The sequence below is a fragment of the Accipiter gentilis genome, chromosome 13 (genome assembly GCF_929443795.1).
Source record: "Accipiter gentilis chromosome 13, bAccGen1.1, whole genome shotgun sequence".
NCBI lineage: Eukaryota > Metazoa > Chordata > Aves > Accipitriformes > Accipitridae > Astur > Astur gentilis.
The window spans coordinates 17,847,503-17,871,159 of NC_064892.1; the positions used below are offsets into that span (position 1 = coordinate 17,847,503).

Genomic DNA, 23,657 nt, shown 5'->3' on the forward strand with positions numbered 1-23,657 from the left:
TTTGGCTTGCTCAAGTTATAATATGGAACAGAACGCAGCAGAACAATTTTAACCCAGCTATTTCTAGCTTTGGCAAACACAGCTCTACCTTAGAGAAACTATTTCTAAGTTGTGGCGTTTCAGTGTTTTACTCTGTTCTCTGCACGCACCATCTACCCAGCTGAGGTGCTAAGCAGAGCCTGAGCTGCACCTAAGTTTGACCAGCACCAGCTGTTACAGGCAGAGCTCAGAAGACTCCAGTAATCCCAGATGCAAGAACCCAACACCACTAACCAGTGCTGGGTCCTCGATAAGGGACACCCGAGAAGAGCTTGAGTCTTGCACAGAAAATGGCTCCTCTTTCCCCAAAAGAAGTAGATGTCCTCGACAGCCAGCCCTCCCGGAGTGACTAACCGACTCCAGCTAGAGGAACCGATACCAAGACAAGCAACATTATCTCCCCTCCCAATTCACCACAGCACACCAAACACAAGACGCTGGGGGCTACACTTCAAGAGGTCTTTGCACTGTAAAGACTACAGACCTGCCTTGTCTGCATTATCATCAACTATGCCTCAACATGAATCTGAATTAAAGAACAAAGTCTTTCATTAACTAACACCAGCTATCAGATGCAATTTTTTGTTGTTATTACTCTTGTTCAAGTTGTTGGGTTTTGGGGGTTTTTTTTCGTTGTGGTGGGGTTTTTGTTTTGGTTTTTTTTGTGTGGGGGTTGGTGTTTTTTGTTGGTTTTTTGTTGTTGTTGTTTGGTGGGGTTTTTTTATAGCATAAGAACTAGGATCAAACATTTGAGGTCCCACCAGCCAGTGACTGTCATACAACATGGAGACTCCAGCTGGGAACAGACAGAAGAGGGACCTGACCAGGACAACAGTTTCTCTCACCAAAAGCTTCAAGAACAGATGGGGTGGCTCATTCCTGTTACAAAAAGCCCTCAGCTTCAACGTTTGAGTTCAGGTCTTCTGAGTGTTTTTTTTTTTTTAGATCTCAGAGTCCAAAATGCTCTGTATTGAAAATCAGAAATATGTTAACACAAATTTCATTAGCAAAGGGAAACAGTAACAGTTTACAAAGAGATCTTTGCTTGTTCTTTTAAATATATAGTAGCTAGTGTTTGTATGCTTTCATCTGCCCCTAAAGTTAAGGGGAAGCTGGCACACAAAACCTTACCAAAACATAAGAACTTCAAGTTCATAAATATTTGAAAACCCGCCTCATCTTCAAAACGAACTGTTTAATCATTAGAACTCACCAAATTTCACTCTCAATCATGTAAACACCACTGCGTTTCACCAAGACTCACAAAACCTTGGGACATGTCTCATTACTCTAAACATCTTTACTCTTCTCATACAACAACGGAAATGGTTGGTCTTGGCTTTTTAATCCATCTGGATTTAAAGAGTAGAGAAACACAACAGACTCTCTGAAACACAAACCTCATTTCATAGGGAAATAAATATTTACATTTTCCTTCAACATTACGGAATTCTTAATATCCTGTTTATCAATACTTTCAGGTTTTTAAATTACTCGATTTACAATGAAACATATCTCCAAGGGGTAAGTTTTACAGTTACTTTAAAATGAGAACAGCTTTCATGTATCAGAAACAAAGCATAGCTACACAAATTAGATGGGGAAGGGGTGGGGGGAAGGTGAACATACGTTTTTTCCACTACACAAACAGTGCACGCTTTACACTTACATCACTTTGCTAGTGCTCCCATGTGCTACTGGCAGGCAAAGAGGAAACCTTTTGTAGGAATGGTACAACCAGCCCGTATCGAATGAAAATTAGTAATAATTAAAGCAAATCCCCAAACCCTTAAAAGGATTTTCAAAGACAACATTACATCACCTTAATGAAACTACTTAAAGTGAGCTTTGCCAATTTAAAGAAAGCAATACAAGAAATGCATACATGAGAGAGGAATGCTTTAATTACCCAAACTCACAGCTAGCTCTTACAAAACTGACACTTGGGGAAGCCAGGACTGCTTTCATTACCTACGTTCACAGATGGCACTTAGAAAACTGACGCTTGTGGAAGTCATTTGCGATACCCTTGCCTACGGTGCTCTCAGTTCAAAATTCTCAATAGATTTTAAGCACTAGATGTCATCGTTTTACAGAGGAAACAAAGAAGCCCGGACTCGGGTCTTGACAAGCTTACAAAGATGAGGGGTAAAAAGTAACAAACACCCTTCTTTGAATCTTTACTCCTTTCAAAGTTGCTGGGATAGCACTTCTGACCATGGAAGTTTCATCTCAAGTGAACGGGTGCAGAGAAATAAGCTTAATACGTTAAAATACCTATGGACCAGCCCACGAGGGCTCCTCTCTGAGCGCCTCTAAGCGAGGCTGTGCAAAGGTTTCTAACGTTTCTCAAAACACACACGCCGGTACACCGGCGGGCAACCCCTTTCCCCGTCCATTAGCACATGCTGCTCCGGCGTCATTCTGTCTTAACGACACAGGAACACAGATGTTTACGTCAAGTGCTATGTGCGGTCAGACGCTCACGTTTAAAAACAGGAGAGAAGCAAAATGACTGTAATTTCAGGTTACTCTCCGTCCTGAACTCTTTCGGGACAGGAGGAAGAAGAGTGCCTCTAATTCAGGCTGTCCCCGAGCAAGCGCTGGAGAAATAGTTTACAAGACGTCAGGAAATTATAAGCCTTAGCGACAGGGAGGGCAGCCGCACCAGCCCGTAATTTGGATTTTGGGGAGGGGGGCGCCTTGGCAACACCGCAGAGACAGCCAGCCCTCCGCAAGCTTTCACCGTGCCTTCCAAAAGCAGCAGCCCACGGCTGCTGACAAAGAACCGAAGTTTGGGAGCCGCGTCCCCGCAGCTCGCCGGGAGCCCGGCGACGGGGGCAGCCCCCCGGCAGCGTCCTCCCCCCTCCACCGTGCGGGTTGGGGGGGGAAGCGAGACCCCGGACCGGCGCGGGGGGAACCGCGGCGAGGGGGCCTCCCCCCCCGCGGGGAGGGCACGGCGGGTGACGGGGGGGGGGGGGGGGGGGGGGGGTGACACCCATCAGGACCGAGGGACGCCTCACCTCTACCCATCGCCGGGCTTCGGCGAACGCCGCCTGGCACTCGCACTCCGCGTCCTCTCGCCCCTCCATGGCCGGCACAGCGAGCGGGGTGGGGGGGTGGTGGTGGTGGTGGGTGGGCGGCCGGTGCTGCGGCGGGGTGGGGGCGCGGGGAGCAGCCGCTGTCATTCAGCTGCCCGCTTTTAACGCTCCCCGCGCCGTCTCCTCCCCCTCCGCCTCCTCCCCGCGGAGCTGCCCCTCCCGGGAGCTCGCTGGCGCTCGGCGACCGCAAGAATTCGAAGGAGCCGCTGGCTGTAAAGCAACGCCGCCGCTCCCCGCCTCCCCCGCCCCGGCCCAGGGGGCAGCCGGACGCCCGGGAGGGGCTGCACCCCCCGCGGCGGCGGCGGCGGCGGCGGCGGCTTCGTCCCACCGGGCCGCGGCGCCCCTCGCCCGGCCGGCGGAGGCGGCCCCCGGCGGCTCCCGCCCCGGCGCATACCAGGAATAGCTGGGGACAATCGCACCTTTCAGGGCCGGCCCCCGCCGCCCCGGCCCCCGCCACCTGCCGCCCGCCGCCCGGCCGGGACTCCCCTGCGGGCCGCCGCTTCCCTCCGGCGAGGCCGCCGGAGCCCTGGCCCCCGGGCCGGCTCCCTCGCCTCCTCGGCAGCGGGTTTTCCCTCGCAGCCACCGGCAGCGCCGCGATCCGGGGCCGGGGGACAACGACTCCGCGCTCCTCTGCGGCGCCGTCCCGTTTGGGGACGAAGTCAGGAGCTTTTTTCCGCCGCTGCGGGAGACGTGAGGGGTCCACGCTTTGTTTTGAGCTCGCCTCACACAAACCACGAAGCGGGGGTGCCGGGGGCAGAGCAGGACCCCCACGGCTCAGCCTCCGTGCTTCCCTCCGGCCTCGGCACCGTTTGCCTCCCTTCTGGTTTCGCTCACAGTACCCACCCCACCCACCCCCGTCGCTTTATTTCACGCGTGTCTCTGCCCCCGGTACACTGGAAGAGATTGTTCGTGACTCCTCCAGTGCCCGGGCCACCCTGTGCTCAGGCTCAGAGCTAAAGGCCGCTGTGGGTAAGGCCGCTCTGGGCTCGACGCCTGCCGAGCCTGGCTGGATACCGCGCTGGGCTCCGGCCCCTCTGGCAACCCCAAAGGCTAGGCCACAGCAAAGTTCCTTCCAGCCTGAGCTAGGCACTCGAGCTGGAGCCGGGAGGGAGCAGGTGTGCCGACTAAACGCAGCAATCCCCTTCCTTCCAGTACAGGAGCGGACACGTGCGAGGCAGAGAAGTTAATGAAATGCTGAGAAAAAAGAGCAATTTTCTGGAATATTTGTGCATAGCATTAGGGGGTTTGGTTTCATTTTAACGTAGTATTTACAATGATCTCTTTCTACTTGAACTTCTAATAATATTTTTCTTTCCCTATCTTCTCGGTAAGCAAAACGGAGTTGCTGCACACATCTTTTGCTTACATGGACCACGGCAAGAACATCCGCCGTTTTTTAAGGACTACTGAGAAAAGAGAACTTAACATTTGTACTGCACACAAATTAGCTTCTCCTAAGATCTTTACTTGGGAGCACATCTTATTTCTACTCTGTAAACAACCTTCTTGGAATACAAAAGAAGATTTTAGGAGATCAGTTCAACACACAAAGAAGCTCTCTGTTGGGCACCGGTTTCAGAAGTACGTGGAAATAGCGTTACTGGTGGTACACACAGGAAGGAAAACCCAGTGACTCTGGGTGAAATAAGTTCCATAGGAGATGTTTGACATTTATTAAGTTACAAATCCATAGAAATGATGTAGTTAGCTCCTCGCAGTGGTATGATTTGAGACATCTATGCTATAGAGCCAGTGATGAATGAAACGATAATCAAAGCTGTAATTTTGAAATTTTTTCTTACTCCTTTTTCCTGCTCCAAGCCAGATCAGCCACAAGACCAAATACAAATGAAGAATCTGCATTTTTCTTGAGTGGGAAGCCTGAGCATCAGAAAACAACCCTCTCATCTCACTATTTAACATTCATCACTACAAAGGCTAAAAAAAAAAGCCTAATTAAAGCATGTATGTGCTGCTGGTGCTGGCTGACATCGGTTTGCATTAGCTGTCATTACTTAACATTTTTTCTGAAGAACTACTGCAGCCTTTCCCAGATTTTTAAGGTCTGTCTTTTCACTTCATGTTCTCACTTACTTCTGGTTGCTTTATTTCACTTAATGGCAAATCAAATCACTTTTCTAATGAATCAAGTGTTTAATGTTTTACATCAAATAATTTGAGCAATCAAGTAATTTGATTAAGTCCTCATTTTAGTAAGCTGCATGGACCGCTGCAGCTTTCAAGTTGTTCACTAAGTAAAAAAATTCCAACATGCATACTTCTTCCTCAGAGTGAATTTTAAATCGTCACAGATCATTTATCTATGTAAGCTTGAACAATGAAAATAGCTTAGTATTCCTTTGCGCTAACAAGGTAAGTCACTAGACTCCTAGATCACAAAAAAGATTACATATACCAGATATGACTGCTAATTGTTGGTGTCAAAAGTAGCAAACATAATACTGTTCTACTTGGCAAAAATAAACCGTTTCAACGTGTGTGCTCCTAGGGATAAGTCAAGCAACAGTTTACGTCCTATTCTTTTCATGGAGAGTTCTACAAATATTTGATACAATAATATTTTCTACCGAGGCAGGCTTCTTCCCAGCTTAAAGAAAGACCGTATTTATTTTCTAAATGTGGGCCGTTAAGCGTGTTTATTTTCTAAAACTTACATTTCAATGACAGAAACCACATCTTTCTTCTTCTTTCTTTAACTGAATCACACAGCCATGATTGAAAGGAAAGGGCATTGTACTGGTTATTAAATTCTTACGTTTCTCAGCAAAATACTTGTAATAACATGGGAAAACTTACACTAATATACTTAAAAGGGCTTGAACAATCCTGAGTGCTTAATAGCACACCAGCTCCACTCAGCTAAAATTAATGTAAGCGCTGAGCATGCATCTTCTCTTCACTCCCACATGGGCCACTGCCGTAAGGTGATGTGTACGGCCGGCCCAGGCTGCAGGAGCAGAGAAATCCCTCTTCAGAGGGATTTCCTGGCAGTCAATAGCACTGCGTGCCTCTGGCCAAACCATGCTCCACACAAAGGTGGCGAGGCTCTGGCAGGGCTGCACAAGTTAGGAAATACAGCATTATTTTCCCACGGAGCTTGAGCTAATAAGCACAGTGTACAGATAAGGCAATGTCTGCATGGGCATCGCAGAGCCAAAAGCGCCATGTGGCCTGCAGGGCCTGTCAGCCCCTGGTCACGACCTTGCTGGGCTATACAAGTCAGCCGAGTGTTCATACCTCCCTCCTTGTATCCAAGTTATACAGGTTCTGTCAATGCCAAGGATATTCCAGTACCTTGTAGATCCCTTTACTGCCCGTGCTCCTCAAGATGGTCAACAATGCCTGTGCCAAAGCATGGTGTTACAAGCACTGGAAAGCCGTTACACCGTACATGTTAGGCGGGACAGTACTTCTGCAGTGCAGTCTTCAAAAATTTCAGTCGAGCAAGGGACTGTGCAGTGAGCAGATACAGTTCAGCATGAAAACTGGTGTCTTGGTCTTCCCTTTGTCATCTCAAACTTTTGAGAACCTTTCTGAAAGCAACGTTCACTAAAAAGTACCATCTTATTTATTAATAAACTGGAAATTAACACTGAAAGTAAACAAAACAGAAGGAAGCCTTACCCAGCACGACAACCGATTTGAAGACTATGTAAAAAAACGCTGAGCAAAACTATCATATTGCCAAAATACTAAGAGTTCTTAAGTTTTTACTTAAGATTCAAGATGTATTTTTCCAGTGTGACCATGAAAAATCCCACCCCATGTTTACTATTCTTTGATTTCCTTTGTCATTAATCACTTAATCAGTCCTCATACTCAATCAAAGCTCCAGTTCTGAAGTGATTTTGCAATAAATAATTGCACAAAAATGGAGCCCCTTCATTTATTACCTAAAACCACCAAAATCTTCTGAACATTGAAGAGCATTTATGGTGTATTTCCCTAAAGCAGACAACTGATGTAGCTAGTTTAACAGCTTCGAACTGCACTCCTCTCTTTCCTCACCCTCCTCCCTACCCTAAAAAGCACCTTATCTATATTAATTATGGCTTACTTTAAATGTAATCCTCCGAATCACCTTTGGCAGAAAATATGCAATACCCCAGTTAAATTGTGACAACTTCTATTTGATTTTTCTGATATTAGCAGGAAGACAATGCAGCTGCTTTGGCTACTAAAGCCTTTGATTTTTATTTAAAAGCAAGTTTCAGGGCTTTACTAATCTGGATGGCAACATAGAGCAAGTCTTAACGATACCGCATTTTATTGGGGTAAAAAAGTGCTCAAAAATACAAGCTCATTAGTGTTGTTCTTCCCCCTGACTTCTCCAACCAGCTCACTTAGAGAAAACAGACTCTTGTTGTTAGTGGACTCTCCAGGTGACATGTTTTAGGCAGACACTCCGACTTTTTCTTTAGTGTGCAAAAGATGTTCTTAAGTGATAAGACAGACTCCCAGGCCTCTTTCTTTTCTATAACGAAGGAAAACTCTGCCAGACTGTGTCTGGCATAACCCCATTCATTTTTCCTGCAATGACAATTGATAGAGAATGAAAGCACCCTCTGGGGCACAGAGGGTTCAGTTTCTTTTGGCAGCGGCCTTGATCAGAAGCAAACCCGAATTATTTCACTTCAAAGCAACAAATAAGGAATATTTGTCTGGAATGTCAAAAACATGCACATTAACCAAAACCAACCTTCACAAGAATCCTAAAGCATAAAATTGCTTAGCCAATAAAAAAAAAAACAAAACCCACAACAAAACCAAACCAACAACTTCCCCCCCCCCCCCAAATCAACCCCCAAACCAACAAAGTCATTACTAATTCAAGTGTAGAAATCGGTCAACACTACCTTAGGATCCAATGGGTGGGGTGGGATGGATGGCACAGGGGAAGGGCATCCCATAGCATTCAGTAATGACACCTGACAAACTTACAATAGATATTCCGAAAGGGAAAAAAGGTATATGACCATCATGACTATCTTAAAATCTATAGTCTGTTTCTGGTCTCGTTACACAAAACTTCATTACAACAATCATTACTTTTCTATCATTTATTTCAGTTAGGTGAGATACTTGACATGGCTGTATTCACCTGTATGTACCCTCCGCATCCTACCATTTGAACTAGCATTAATTGCTAGTGTGGCTTTACTGGGGCAAAAATCCATGTTGTTTTCCCACAAATACAAATAGCAAACACTGGTTTAACTAAAGCTTTTTGACAGTTTATTAACATTATTAGGCTTGAGAAACAAAATTAAGTTTTATTCAAAAAGTAAAGATTAAGATGATTTTAAAATGTTAGTGCTCACCAACAGCAAGAAGAAACAGTCCTTTTTCTGCCTTTTTTCTTCCATATATTTATTTATAAATAATGCACTGAAAAAAATGCCTTTGTCTTTTGAGTCACCTGCAAAAGTTTAATAATATTCTTGTATCATTATAATTAAAAGATGGAGATAGCCTCATATTTCAAGTTTTTACCCATTAACATACCACATACTCCACTCAAAATATCATCTGTGCATGATACAAATGATAATCCTGCTCTGAACTAACTCATCATTATTATAATGAAATATCACAGACAGTAATCCCCAAAACTTTTAAGGGGGTGGAAGGGGAAAAACCCACCACATAGAAGAAGAAGTCTTGCACAAAATGCATGCGTGTATATAAATACCCAAAGTTGCTTTAGGAACAAGCAGCAAGATATAGCAAGGACAAATGCAAATTTTATTCCACATATGCTACAATTAATCAACATGTTTGGGAAGTATCAAAATTTGTACTATTAACATATGGCAATGGTTTTATTGTTACAATACATTGCAATAGATCAGCCCCACTGGAAAAGGCTTTTAAGCCGCAGACAGTGCAATTGCATTAAATCTTAATTCTTCTGGGTCACGTTCCATGAATTTCTTGCAAACTTCTATTGCATCCTAGGGAAAAAAAGTAAAACAACAAAAACAAAAACCACTATAAATTATACTTACTAAAAAAAACCCCACAACTGAAATATGAAGATATGCTTTATACAAACTATGCGCAAAATGAATTTTTCCATAAAGTACTACTAAATAGTGTGACAAATCTACATGAATTGTATTTCTGATCTGAGTTACCTAGACTATTCAAGACTATTTACAGTGCTCATATGGGCAGCAAAAGAGAGCAAAAGTTTTATGCAGAAACTTAGCAACAATAATTTTTGTGACTAAATATTACTTTGTGCAACAGATGTGTTGCTTGTCTGACTTTCTAAATGCATCTCTGACGTTTGCCTTTACTAGTGCTGCATGCAGAAATGTTTCCTTTGTCTCAAGATGAATCTAAGCTGTGTGGGGCAAGTGAAAGATTCTAAGTAATTCCTTCATTTAGCTTTAGGGTGCAATCTGGAGAACACATGTTATCAGTAAAACAGAAAAAAGCCACATGTAAAAAAAGGGAAGTTTTATCCAACTTCTCCCCCTGCCCAAACAAGCACAAATTGTATGCAAACTTTACAGACATTAGTCTATGCTACTAAACTGTAAAAGGTTTTGTTTGTTTCTTTTTTAGTTTCTCTGTTTTCTTCCTTTTGTAAAGCTAATCTAGTCTGGATACAATTAAAGTCAGATCTATGCATTGCCTTTTCTCAGCTTCAACGTCACATCATTCTGTGGGGATGACAGTTTATCCTTCCAATTCAGTGTATTCCTTTCCAATTAGTTTCTCAACTAAACAGCTCTTAACACAAAGAAGTACCCAAAACAAGCCATGAAACTGGAGAAGAATGATTATTAGCAAGCGTCAGAAAGGAAATCAACTTCTGTCTAGCATGGCACCTATGAAACTATAACTAAACCAAAAGAAAGAGAATGAAAAATTATCCTAAGTTTTCAATCTGATGACTTCATCTCATGTACAGTTTAAAAGAAGCAGGGGTATATGAAAATCTCAGCACAGAAGAAAAAAGCCAGTCTGATCTTCTGTTCTGGTCAACTGTTCTGACATTTCTTGTTACCATGTTATGATACTCTCTCATCTAGAGTCACAACATGAGCATTCTGAAATACCTGGTTTAAAACTGAGTAAACCTAATTTTGTCTCACCATCCCACTCTCTCTATTCCTTATCCAACCATAAATATAGCAAGACTTTTGTATAAATATTTTTCATAATTTTTGTGGAAATATAGCAAGAATTTTGTATAACACCATTTGAGAAGGTTTTCTATTCCTACCTCTAAGAAAGAATCGTCACTAGTTTCCCCATGGTTTATTGGAAATGGCTTGCGCCCATCTGTTGAAACACAAAGCAGCATTGAACAACACGTTTATAACATTAGAAAAGCTTCATTTTTCCAGTTAAAGCTATCTGAACAGATTTTTTACTCCACTTACAAAAAGCTACCTCATTTTTCATAGAAGAATCACACATGCAGCTAGCTATTCCCTGATCTCTCTTCCACTGCTGACTGCTTCAAGAGGTATCATTATGTACAGTCTGTTACATTAAAAAAACAAACCCAATCAAACAATGAAATACTTCTTAATATCTTATTTGAAAACTTTAAGGCTGTAAGTTGCAACTGTTTTAGTGCTGGGTATAGTACTTCAGTTTTTCAAGTAGAGAAGAACAATTTAAACTACACTTAATGGATTTACCCAGACCGACAGCTGTACATCTGTGGTCTTTGACAACTGTGATCAGGGACTCCACAACAGAACAGAATACCAAACCCACCAGTTTGAAGAGTCTGGCATAACTGAAATGTTACTCTCATTTAAAAAAACATAAGCAAACAAACCCAATAATTTTAAGTATTAAGTACTTTCACAGTGTTTAAAAATGATGGCTATAGTTAATTATTTTTTCACTCATTTGCAATATAATAATGCTATCATTCTCAGCATTTTAAAAATAATTTCATTCATACAAATAGAAATATGTTTCAGGTTACTTGTGAAGAGCTAAAAGTATGAGGACATATGTCAGGATATCCTAAGTATTCACTAGACCAAATTCCCTTTTGGCTCTGTCCTCCGTTTTAAAGACTTTTCCCTCCCCAAAGATTCCACTGAAGTCGACAACACTTCCAAACTACATTTTCCATAACTAAAAATAGATTTTATGTAAGAAAACTTTTGGATTTACATGAACAAGAGGTTGTTCATTATTGTAACAACAATGATGGAAGGTAGAACAATGCAAAACCCTCAGAATGTTCCTGGGAAACAGAACTGAATGCCCTGTACTGCTGCAAGCTAAGTTTGATTGTGGGGTTTTTTTGAAAAAAAAAAAAAAAAAAAAAAAAAAAAAAAAAAAAAAATAAATTTTTTTTTACATACATCTTGGCAGAACAGCATTTTAATTTCATGTGCCTATAAATAACATGTTTTCTATGGCAAAAACATCATAAGCATTTAACATCCATGTGCTTCCTTAGCATTTTCTGCTTGCCAAAGCCCACATGCTGGCCACAGTGTCTGAAGCCAGTGAATCAATTGAAAAACCTTCTCCCATTTTCCTACTTTTAAGTATTTTTTGCTTTCTTCTGCTGGTACAGATAGAAGTTATTTTAAGAACAAAGGAAATAGTAGTATTGGCATTCCACTATACAGTGGAACTAAATGCCTCTGTTTTTTTGTTGGGTTTTTTTTTGTTGGTTTGTTTTGTTTTTTTTTAATTTAAGCAAAAAATTCAAGTGGGTTTTATCTTGCATCATACTTACGGAAAATAACTAAACATGGTAATTGTAGTCTGTAGTGTGCTTTTGAAGCAGAGCAAATTAATGCACAATGAAAAGTTAACATGGAAATAGTAGCACACAACTAGCAGAGGAGCAAGCCATCCATCATGCCTTGAAATTTAGTCATAAAGTACTTATATTGCATCCCACAGCTGTTGCCTCACTATTTGATCTAGTTCACTGACAAGACATACAGCATCATAAAAATACAGAAATGTGTGCCTATTGTTCATGACTTACCACTGGTAATAGCCCTTATATGACCTTAACAGAAGCACTTCTTATATACCCCTTAAGCCCCAGGTTATAATTAGTTGTCACCTGTTAAGGGCATTGCTTAATTACATGTTGATTTTCAAAAGATGAAAATGTTCTCACCATAAAATACTGCAAAAATTATCTTAGAAAAGACCAGTGACTTGCAGTTTTTAAATCTTGATCTACTTGCTAGTTTTCTGAAGCACCTGCAGCAAAACCTAGTTGCCCAGCAACTTGTTTAAGATTTGAGTAATTAGAGAATATCTGAGCAGAACCTGGTACTACACAATCTGAAGAGAGAGAAAAATAGCTGTAATTCAGAAAACAGAGACTACTGTTTTACAGTTAACTGTCTAGTGACCAAAAAAAGGTAGAAGAAAAAATAACCAGCCTATAAAAAAATGAGTTGCAGAATATTAGTATCTGCTAGTATCCTGACTACATAATTTCAGTTTAAACTGTATCATGCTATTTAATAATATAGCTAACACTTCTGAAGTGGCATACAGTTAATTTATTAATTTCACAAGCAATTCAGGGACGTAAGTGTAATTAGTATTTTCCTCTCTGAAACTTTAACCATTCATCACTTCTTTCTTACTTCCTGTCTTTGTAAATGGATAAATGAAGTTCAGAGGCAGTCTAGTATTCTGTACCATTTTATCTTAATAGGAGGGAGTTGGGGGAAGGAGAATCCAAAAACCAATGTGAAGAAGCCTGCAACTGACAGAACCCCCCAGACCCTACGATGCAGTTGAAAAGAACCTAAGCCCTACATTACATCAAGGAATCTCTCTCAAACTTTGATAATTGACAACATTACTACTTGTATTTGTTTCAAACAAATGGAGAGAGCGGATAAAAAGTGTTCTTACCCAATTCATAGAGATGACCACCTACATTAACTAATGCAATAAAGTGAAGATCTACTTTTTCATCTATACTTGGTGCCTGCAAGATAAAACAAAACAAAAAGAAATTGTGTTCACTAAAACTCTTACCACAATATGATTAATGAGAACACATCATCATAATATGCAAAACACCTGGCCAAGAGAAATCACAAGTGAGAAGCACATTCTGGATATATACAGAATGGCAGAAGTCACGCTGCAGAACATTTCGGAAAATAAAGAAGCTTCTGCAATGCATAGATCAGTAAGAATCCTTTCAGTAAAGTATCTGGAAGTATTTCCAGTTACAGCTCTACATAAAAGCTTTATTTTTCATTACTGAATTATAAGTTGTATCAGCTCAAATACATTAACATTAAAAATAGATAGACATAGAAATAGCAACTCCTTCACTAACGCATCTCCCATAACAAAGCAATACAGGGCTGAACTCTGAACTTGTAGTATCTTGAAACCGAAAATATTCATTTGGTCAAAATAATTTTTTCCTCGCAAGCCACGTATAATACAGTTAACCTGTTCCCTCTTCACAGGCAGTCGAAAGAAACAGTTCACACATCTTAGGTGGAAAGGAAAATAACCAGAGGTGCCTAAACTGAAATTTCAAAGTGGCATCATAGCCATCATACCAAGAAAGGACTGAAGTGCAGTGACAGCATCAAGTAACATGACATAAAAATGGTTAGAGTTGGTAAAGATCTGTCTAGCTCAGTACTGCGTTGCCAACTACAGCAAGCAAAAGCTTTTTCAGAAGAAAACAGGGCACACACAGCATGGTACTCTGCCAGGATACATTCCCAGCATCCACTAAGCAGTGGTTTCTGAACTTCTGAGCCAAAAGGTGCATCACCACCATTGTGTTCAATAGCAATTGATGATCTTATTTCCTCATCAATCTATCCAGTCTGCATCTGAGCCTCAATCCACAATTTCAGAAGATACTGTTTAAGGAAACAGGAAAAAGCACCTCAGTTTTTCTTAAATTATCAAGAATCTGACTTCTGTGAAAATATACTTCATGCAGTTTTATTCTATCTTGTAATTACTGTTAGCCTTATGTGAATTTCTTGAAGCACCCCCAAAATCTAAGAATTTGCCAGAAACAGATTAGAGTATAAAATGAGTTGTAGAACCTTACAGTTGCACCATGTTTTCAGGGCTGGGTTAAAAGTTTCCTTCTTCCTGATCGTCATGAAAAAAGACTTTAGAAGACAATCTAAATTGAAGAAATGTAGCAAACAACCAGAACAATAAAGCAAAGGACAAGAAGTCACTGTAAGTCCTTCAATACATCAAGAATGCCAAAGAACACAGGATTACAGAGGAAATGCCAACAGCTTACAGAAATTCTATGTAGCAACCTCAAAAATGAAAGAGAGAAAAACCAAAACAAAAAATCCCACAACCTCCCCTCACCCTCATTTCAGATTCCTCTCCATGACCAGTTAAAGTGCAAAAGGCATCAATTCCCTGTTTCATCTGGCCTAGAATGGAGAAAGAGCATTCCTGCTGCTGAAAATGAGGCAGCTATCAAAGGGTTGAGAGGACCTCTCCAAGGTCTCCAAGAGTCTTTTTCCCCTATGGCATGAGTCAATTGCCTTTGAGAAATTTGTTCTACAGAAGGCCAAATAAAGCCAGGGCTTAGAAAAACAGGCAGCCTCAAGAGTTTGGCTACCCCAGTTATAAACTTCCAAGGACTACAAGTTTCCCTAACTTTCTGAAAATCACACAAGACAGTAGCTGACAACCACCTTGTTGTTATTCCCATCTATTAACCAACTTTTTACAGGTATCTAAACTGTGGTGATACAAAAGTATGCAGGCAGGCAAAGCTGAAAAGTCCTTGCCAAATTCCACATTGCCATCTCATTCCCTTGTAGACAAATGACTTCATGGCTGTTCACATATCAATTAAACCTACCAACTGGGAAAACTGGGCTTGAGGAATTTCAGGGTTAGGGGAAAGACCACTGCCAGTTAGTCTCACTTTAGGAAGTAAATAAATGGCTTAGCATTTAAAAGCTTGCATCTGAATGTACACTACCTGGGCTCAAACTGACATTAACTAGAAGATCTCAAAGTATCAGTATTTCAGAGTACTTTGAGATGTTCAGGATTTGGTTTTGATCACTTTTAGAACAAAATACAGTTTCCCCCTTTGACCGTTTTGAGGGTTGTGTTCTTTGCCAGCTTCTAATGAACATGTTTTCTATAGAGAGACATACTTGGCATGCTTGGAATGCTGAGCCTATACACAGCTACAAGATGGATAGGGAAGCCATCAAAAAAAAGCATTAACTTTTCATAGAGTTTACTTGGAGACAAGACTCCTATAGAATCCTGCTGAGTTTTTGTACATGCCTAATCTAAATAACGTGCTTTCATTGTGTTATTGCCATAACCCGTGAGAAATGTTGTGTTTTTACATTTTTAATTCCCCAACCTCAGAATGAAAAGTTTCTACCACATGTTCTAATGTAGACAGTCCCCTTCCCTAGTGACTTCTTTTCATCTAATGTAGATAGTCGCAAATTTACTACAAAGTAGATCTTACATTTCTTGAAAAATTAGTATTTCAATCTTTTTTGACAGACAATTATTTGCATAATCATGAGCACAGAGAAACAATAGGGTCTGAATAGTCAAGATAACCTAAAACTTTATATTATAAAAATCTGTCGCATATGACTTTTCCAATGTGATGAATCTGATTCAAAATCCCCCCAGCCCTCCTTAGGGGAAAAAAAAAGACACCCATTGCATAAGTGTGCGTGCATGCATGCACACACACACACACACACACACACACACGAAAAGAAGCCTGGTCAGGCCAATTTCTGCTTCACTGGGAAGCTCTAGAAATTCTAACGCTTGAACCAGAAGATTTTAAATTTCAAAGGAATGGAAAGAAGAGGGAATGTCAGCTTCAGGGAGATGTCTTCTGTGGTCTCCTTGAAAAGCTACACCTTTAGCCAAGTTTTCAGCTTCTAATAAACACTTTGTGTAAATGCTTAAAAGAACAAGAGAACATAGCTTTAAGTCTGCCTGCATGTGCATCACTAGGTAGTATTTTCAGAACAATTACAGAGCATTTTCTGTTAATTATTCTTCTTGTCAAAGACCACAGTAACATGAACAGTCAAGTGTTGGGATGACCTGTTCCTTTAGATTTTTTTCATTTAGAAGCCCACTTAATGTGCAAAAGGAGACAGCAGATTTGAATGACTGCATGTATTAACCACAAGGAAGGAGGAAGACACAGGAGTCTAAATAAGATCATTGTCTAATCAGGATTTGGAACTAACCTATGGGATTCAAGACTCATTTTTCAAGTCTTCTGAAGAGCTGTAGCACACAGTGAAGAAAATTTGTATTTCTTTCCCATCCAGAAAAGAAAGAAAGAGGACAAATACCAGCATCCTGGGCAGCTTACAGAAGCTTGTATTATGGTTTCAACCTTAGTATAAGAAATAAGTTTTGGTAGTATGGGTTAGTGGACATTATTTTTCCAAGTTATCTCTTCAAATGAAAAAAACCCTGAAAAATAATGACTAATAGACTTGAAACTGATTTGAAGAGGAAAAATGCAAAAAGTTTAGTGCTCAAAGTGATGGTTCTGAGAATATCTTCTTAGATGAAATTTGTTCTTGAGGTATTGAGATAACGCTCAGTGATAATAATATAGTGTACCTTCATGGAATACCCAGTCTCATATACAAAAGTGACAGCCAAGGTTTTTGTGCCCTCTAATTTTGGATATCACACTAAAAGCACCTAAATGACCGAGTCCCGATTTTTCATAGGATTTGACTGCCTTCTCTGCTAACCTGGACATTCAAATTAAATAGTAAACAATTGCTGACTGCTGTGAGAAGTCAATTTTTATTGACTTGTCTCAGGTCAATACCCATTAGTTCATGTTATTGAAACAACATCTCTACATTTTTCCTCTATTCTTCACTAGCAGATTTACAGAGAGTCATTTTCAAAGTGGTGCTTCCCAAGGTTTTTACTATACAAATCATAACCCCTCCTACCACCTCTTACTGTACTGAGAAGTTCCTTGATTTTACCTTTCACTACTGCATGTTGCCCTCTCCTCATGAACTACAACAGTTTTCTTTCTTGCTGTTGAACTAACCTTCAGAAACTCAATGGTAGACCCCTATATCACTGTTTGCCTCAATCATATTAGCTGGTCCAATAAAGTGTATTTCACCATCTACATAGTTTATCTTGCTAATGCACTTAGACCATTATGCCAATCTAAAAGTCAGTATTCAGTTTTCATGCATTTGAAATCTTTTGATCTTCAAATGTTGCTAACTTAGAACAAAACCGTTCATCAAATTTGATGCACAACTGGTTTCTTTTCCCCAAAACTGCATTTCTGAGACAAACACGCAATTGAGGAAAAAAAAAAATAAAATTGTCTTGCTCTCATTGACATACTGAACAAGTCCTCACCACATCCTGCTTAAAATATATTTATGAAAGACCCCATTATAAAAACAGGTTCAGTGTTACGTGACAGATTTCAGGCAACTTCTTTCATCTAAGTCTTCTGTTTTTATTACTTCCTTAAATGTGCTCTTGAGAGAAAGGAGTGAAGCAAGAAGTCTCACAAACCAGTTCAGTAGAATCCTGTGCATTGGTAGTGACTGTGAAAGGAAAAAGCACCACTTGGGTTAAGTCAAGAAATTGGCATCAAAAGTCTCTCAGGTTTTGGAAGAAGAGCCATAAAGACTGATAAGGAAAAGACAATTTTGCAGAACCTTGAGGAATAAAAAGTTTCAGATACATCTGCATCCAACTGAAAGATTTTGACAAAAGTAACTGAAGTCTAAGACAAGAAAAAACCTTAGGGGTTTAACTATACAATTTCACTCACAAGGAGTTACAAGAAACCAAAGAAAAACATATTAAAACATGAAGTTTACACAACAGAATGTTAGGTATGGTTTGGATTCAATAAATTTTGAAGTAAAGGGGAAAAAGTGATGCAATTGCTATTGGGTAGATTAGGCATCTGTAATTCCCATTTTGAAGCATGGAACACGCTTAGGCAAATGTACTGTGTAGGCCTGTGAAAGGCATTTGAATCCTGGTTAAAGTACTGCATTTAAAACAAAGACAACTGGAATGATGATCACAAGTTTCAGCAAGATTATTTCTAGCTCATTCTCACAGAACAGTGACATCTCATCTCTATTCATGCTCAGTATACTGCAGTGAGTTTATGGTATTTGAAATGCTCAAGAGTTTCATAGTTGACCATACATAGCTTAATTTAGATCAAAGTATCCCTTGTCCAGAATAATAAAAATGAATTTCTGTAAGAAAGGTGCTGAGGGACTGTCTTGAGTGCTGAACTAGGAATGGACAAGATGTTCCTTTGCTAAGCATTGCCTTATGTTTTTTTCTACCATGCTGTCATGGTAGACAAGCTGTTTCAAGCTTATTAACTTTATATCCCCAGCTATAGCTATAACATGTGTCAGGTGAGGTACAATTCCAAGCTGCAGGATAACAGCATCTGATTTTGAATGGGATGTCAAGCAAGAAGATGAAATTCAGAGATGGGCTCTATCAGTGATCAGAGTATCTGGATACAAAATGTTTATACAAACACAAATGTCCCTTTAGATCCATAAACAAGAGAGATTATTCAGTAGTATGCTGCTCTAAGTAGGTATTTCCTGTTTGTGTCTGTTTGTTTTTTTTTAAGAAGAACAGCAACTTTAGTCTGACACAGAAAATAAATGTCAGAAAACAAAGAGCATGTTTTCCAACTTGAGAAGTGTAGGAAAGAAAAAAAGAATTAGATTAGCTTGACATAAAAGGCAGCAAAATGATCCTAAGGCAAGCAGAGACACTAAACTAAAAGAACAGATGATCTGGAAGAAAAAGAAGTCATTACAAGGATTGAGGAAAAGTCAACATTACTAATGACATACATTGTTACCTATAGCTTCAAAATTTGCCACATCTACTGCAATTTATCAGTTTTGCATAGAACATTTCAGGACAGTATTTTTTTTTTTTTTCTTTTCTATTATAGGTTCTTAACTCATCCGGAGACCTACTCTAAAAAGTTGTATTGGGTCTGGCTGAGATAGAGTTAATTTTCCCCGTAGCAGCCCTCATAGTGCTGTGCTCTGTATCGGTAGCTGGAAAGGTGTTGGTAACACACCAGCGTTTGGCTACTGCTGAGCAGTGCTGGCACAGCATCAAGGCTGTCTCTCCAACATTTCCCCATCTCACCAGTAGGCTGGGGGTGGACAAGATCTTGGGAGGGGACGTAGCCAGGACAGCTGACCCAAACTGACCAAAAGGATATTCCATACCATATGACATCCGCTCAGCAATAATAGCTAAGAGAAAGGAGGTAGGGAGGGCATTCATTATTATGACATTCACCTTCTGGAGCAACCAGTGTGCATACTGAAGACCTGCTTCCTGGGAAGTAGCTGGACATCGCCTGCTGATGGGAAGTATAGAATAGATCTTTTGTTTTCCTTTGTTTCCGCACATGGCCTTTGCTTTTGCTTTATTAAATTGCCTTTGTCTTGACCCACAAGTTCTTTTCCATCTTATTTTCTCCCCCCTCCTCCTGCTGAGGAGGGGACTGATAGAGTGACTTGGTGGGCACCTGGCATCTAGCCAACCCACCACAAAAGTCAAGGAAAGTTTTCAAGTAGGAAAAGTGGTTTTATTTAAGGAGCATAAATACAGTCTGCCATCATTAAGAATTTTGCTCTTAATTTTGAAACAATCTATTTTCTGTCTGTCAGTGTTTAAGTAGTAGAAGTGTACTTAGAACTACAAGAAAGTTCAACTGTACTTTAAACACAATATACAGGATGTTTCCCTCTCCCCCCTTAAATTTAAGTGCATAGATTTCTTAATAAAAGCAATCCTAGAATGCTTTCATGCAACACTGATACCAAGTCAGCTCTTTGTACATGTAGCAGAATGATCAGAGCTATACTAGTAATACTTGTTGGTGGGCATTGACGGGACAAAACTTGAATGACAAGGTAGTACTTATTATCAAGCCAACCAAGACAGCTTTAATGCCCAAAATGCTGTCTGTTTTTTTGCATATTACACTAATTTACATATAATTTGTGTGTTCTTGAATATTCTTGGAAAGGTGTGTTATACAAAAGTGGGGAACAACATTTTAGTTACTAATAACTATCAGAATATATTGTATTCAGTGATAAATCTTTGCATATAGGACTTACAATTTTAATCTGTCAGATGGAGACAAGATCTCAGGGGAGTTAACAAGTAATATTTTAAAACTATTTTTAGTGGCAAGCTTCTGTTTTGCCAGATGCAGTTGTATGGAAGGCCACTTATTTTTTGAATGAATTTTTTGAACATTTTCAAAGCAAATGCTCACTGCTAATGGCTGAAGAGTTGTTTTTAGAAATTTTCTGAAGTAAATAGAACTCTCAACTTGCCAACAGTGGTTTTCTCATATAATCACAACCAATCATGCCATAATGTCCATCTTTGAATAAGTCATGGTTTATTTGGTGTTGAAGTAAACTCATGGTCAATTAGTATTTTTGTTCTAGGCAAGCACACTCAAGCTCTAGTCTTCCTCAGTAAGTCTTTTGTTAACAACAAGCTTATATAGGTCAAATTCATAATCAATCCCAGTTTCAAGTTACAGCAATACGACGTAGAATTTTCCAAGTTTTGCTAAACAAACAAGTCCCCAGGTAAAATGTCAGAGGTATGCCAATGGCAGATATATTAAATGGGGGGAGGAGGCATGAGTTGTTGAGAACTTAACTCTCTGCTAAACCATGTCTCCTCACATCCCAAGGTATTTAACTAGCTCCAAATGATAACATTAAGAATGTTCCATAGTTCTGAAGATTACAAGAGAGCTAGATACTTAATAATAGCAAGTATTATTCACATAAAGAGAAAGGAGTCTGGGAAAAGGTCCCATCTTGAGATACTTATCAGGATAAAAATATAAAAGCTATAAAGAAATGAAAGCATTTGGACACTAATTTTTAATAGCAATAAAACATTAAGAAGGATTTCCACATCTGGAAAGACAGATCTGTATGAAACAGGAAATTATTTGGACCATGGTCAGAATAGTTATTTCACCTCAGTAAAAAAATCCACATACCTCAAATAAGAATTTCTAGTAACACAGGTGAAATGTGGTCATTACCAAAGAATGATAAAAACAAAAATCACAGTATCAATTTTGCTTTTAAGACCGTTCACTTCTGCAAGATTTTCTTTTTGTGTGTACTAAAAGTGCAATCACTCCTTAAAAGCAGGATGAAATACCACTAAACCACTCTTTCAGTTTAGTGTTTCTGATGTTGGTCATAGGACAGTTTAGAAATACTGGCTACTCTGTGCATGCAATTTTTTTTCTACGTTTTCAAGATATATTTGTGCCCTGTGAGTGAAGAAGGAAAAAAGTTTAAGTATGGTATTTGATGACAAGCTTTTCTTATTAGAATGTCTTCAACTAGAATGTATGTCCACAAACTGGATAAAGAAACAGATGTCAAGTGAGAAAGTATGCCAGCCCCTTGGGATTACAGGAAACATTTCATCTTTACTGAAATATCCAGGGACCATTGAGCAAGACTTAGAATGAAAGAAAAGAAGACTAGGTTTAGGATATGAGAACATAAACCAGGTCTCAAACATAGAAGAAATAATATCATGTGACAAAGAATTAGAAGCCCCTTGGTTTAGCACATCCAAATGAAAGATCATGAAGATGAGGTGAAAAGAAGAGACTGGATGTGGAGCCTATGGCAAAAAAAAAAAAAAAAAGCCACTTCATGAAGGGCAAACTTCATCTATGCTTTGAAAATGATTTGGCATGTGTATTGAATCAAAAATACCTGGACAGCAAAGCATGGAGTGATGTACTTTTGCTGTCCGACATGGGGGGAAAAGGGAAAATAAAAAAAATTTAAAAGAAAAGGGAAGAAAGAAATCCTACGAATGGTTGAGAAAAGACCCCAACAAAAAATGATGCCTTGAAGACCGAAGTTATATGGCAGAAGGCCAGCTGTGTCACAGTAAGAAAAGACTGAAGATGGACTACACTTACAACAGAATGAAGCCCAACAGATGGAAGGCGTATCAAGGGCCGCCAACGACGAAGACGGATTGACGGACTGGTAGCCTTTGCAGGACCTACATGATTACGTTTGGCCCAGGAGAGGGATGCAGAGTGACACAATGGTGAAGCCTTCGTTCTGCTGTGGCTAACCTGAGGCTGCGATGAGGATGGTGGTGAAGACAGCGAGGACGATGACGACTACATAAACATTAAAAAAGAACATACTTAGCCCACTTAAACTTGAAGTAACATACCTAAAAAGGCAACTGCAAAGATGTCCGCTATTTATTATACTGTCCTTTAACTGATCAAATCACACAGATAATAATCAAGAATGTATTGAATTTGAATGAGAAGACAAAAGAACAATGAAAATAAGCAAAGACATGGTCCAAATCTGAAGTTTATCACCAGATAAGCTAGAGGTTATTCACACCCAGTGAACTTCATCATATGAACATAAGTTAACTGACTCATTCAAGAGACAGACTGGGAAAGTGAGGAGGAAGGGGATTTAAGTATCATCTCATGGAAGGAATAGTTGAGAACAGAGTTTTGTCTACAGCTACAAGAACCGTAAGCAACAGTTCTTTGATAATTTGGGAAAGCTAGGTTGTGCTACTCTGGGATTTAAAATGAATCAAGTAAGTACTGTAACAGAACCCAGAGTTTCTTTACTGTTCCATGTCTAACATAAAAGGAAAGCAAAGGAAAAGGGAAGCTTACCGTGGTGAGGTATGCAACTTCCTAAGCTTTTCACCTATTCTTCTAAAATAGCAGGCCAGTGGCAGTATTGCCATTAACACTCAGGATCTCTTTAGTATCCGTGGAAGCAGTAGGACTATGTTAAACCATTCAAATTGTTACTATTAGAAGAAAGACCACAGAAGTATTAAAAATGACTCTCAGCTGCAACTGACAAAGTTACAGTAAATATATTAAGACCAGAAAGGACCATTGTGATGATTTAGTTTTGCTCTTCTGTCCCACACAGGCCACAGGACCAATCAAGTTCAAGTTTTGTTTGGATCAAAACATACTCATAAAACAAAAACAAACATTCAAGCTTAACAATATTTTTACTACTGAAATAAATTAGAACAACCCAAAATTTCAATCAAACCTGTCTATAGCTACAGAGGCAGTAAGTAACATATTCATACAGTTTACTAAATATGTCAGTGCTAAATGAAAAGGCAACCTTTCCTGTTCCTAGTCCTGCTTAACGATGGTATGAATATGGAACAATGATTACATTAGTTCATCTGCCCACAATGTCAAACCAGGGGCTCACCTTCAGTTTATCATCCACCATTACTTTCTCCTCTCAGCACATATAAAAATCCCCAATGACTTCTTCAGTCTTTCAGAGAACCCCTCACCTTCTGTCAGAAAATAAACTTTCTTTTGTTCTAATTACAAAGCTTTTATTTGCCTCAGAAAAGCAATCCAGA

At 39.8% G+C, this 23,657-nt stretch overlaps 2 protein-coding genes across 9 annotated transcripts in view; both read right to left on the reverse strand.

The window, feature by feature from the left end:
- The window catches only part of LMO7 (LIM domain 7), a 136,044-nt gene extending 132,883 nt beyond the window's left edge, over nucleotides 1-3,161 (reverse strand). For all 7 annotated transcript variants that reach the window (XM_049815901.1, XM_049815900.1, XM_049815897.1 and 4 more), the window contains exon 1: nucleotides 3,063-3,161. In XM_049815901.1, coding sequence (XP_049671858.1) covers nucleotides 3,063-3,131 — 69 coding nt within the window. In that variant the 5' untranslated portion in view covers nucleotides 3,132-3,161. The remainder of the gene's footprint in view (nucleotides 1-3,062) is intronic.
- Nucleotides 3,162-8,373: 5,212 nt separating this feature from the next.
- The window catches only part of UCHL3 (ubiquitin C-terminal hydrolase L3), a 45,277-nt gene continuing 29,993 nt past the window's right edge, over nucleotides 8,374-23,657 (reverse strand). For both annotated transcript variants that reach the window (XM_049816112.1, XM_049816111.1), the window contains exons 7-9: nucleotides 13,041-13,116; nucleotides 10,399-10,457; nucleotides 8,374-9,115 (exon numbers count right to left, since the gene is read on the reverse strand). In XM_049816112.1, coding sequence (XP_049672069.1) covers nucleotides 9,032-9,115; nucleotides 10,399-10,457; nucleotides 13,041-13,116 — 219 coding nt within the window. In that variant the 3' untranslated portion in view covers nucleotides 8,374-9,031. The remainder of the gene's footprint in view (nucleotides 9,116-10,398; nucleotides 10,458-13,040; nucleotides 13,117-23,657) is intronic.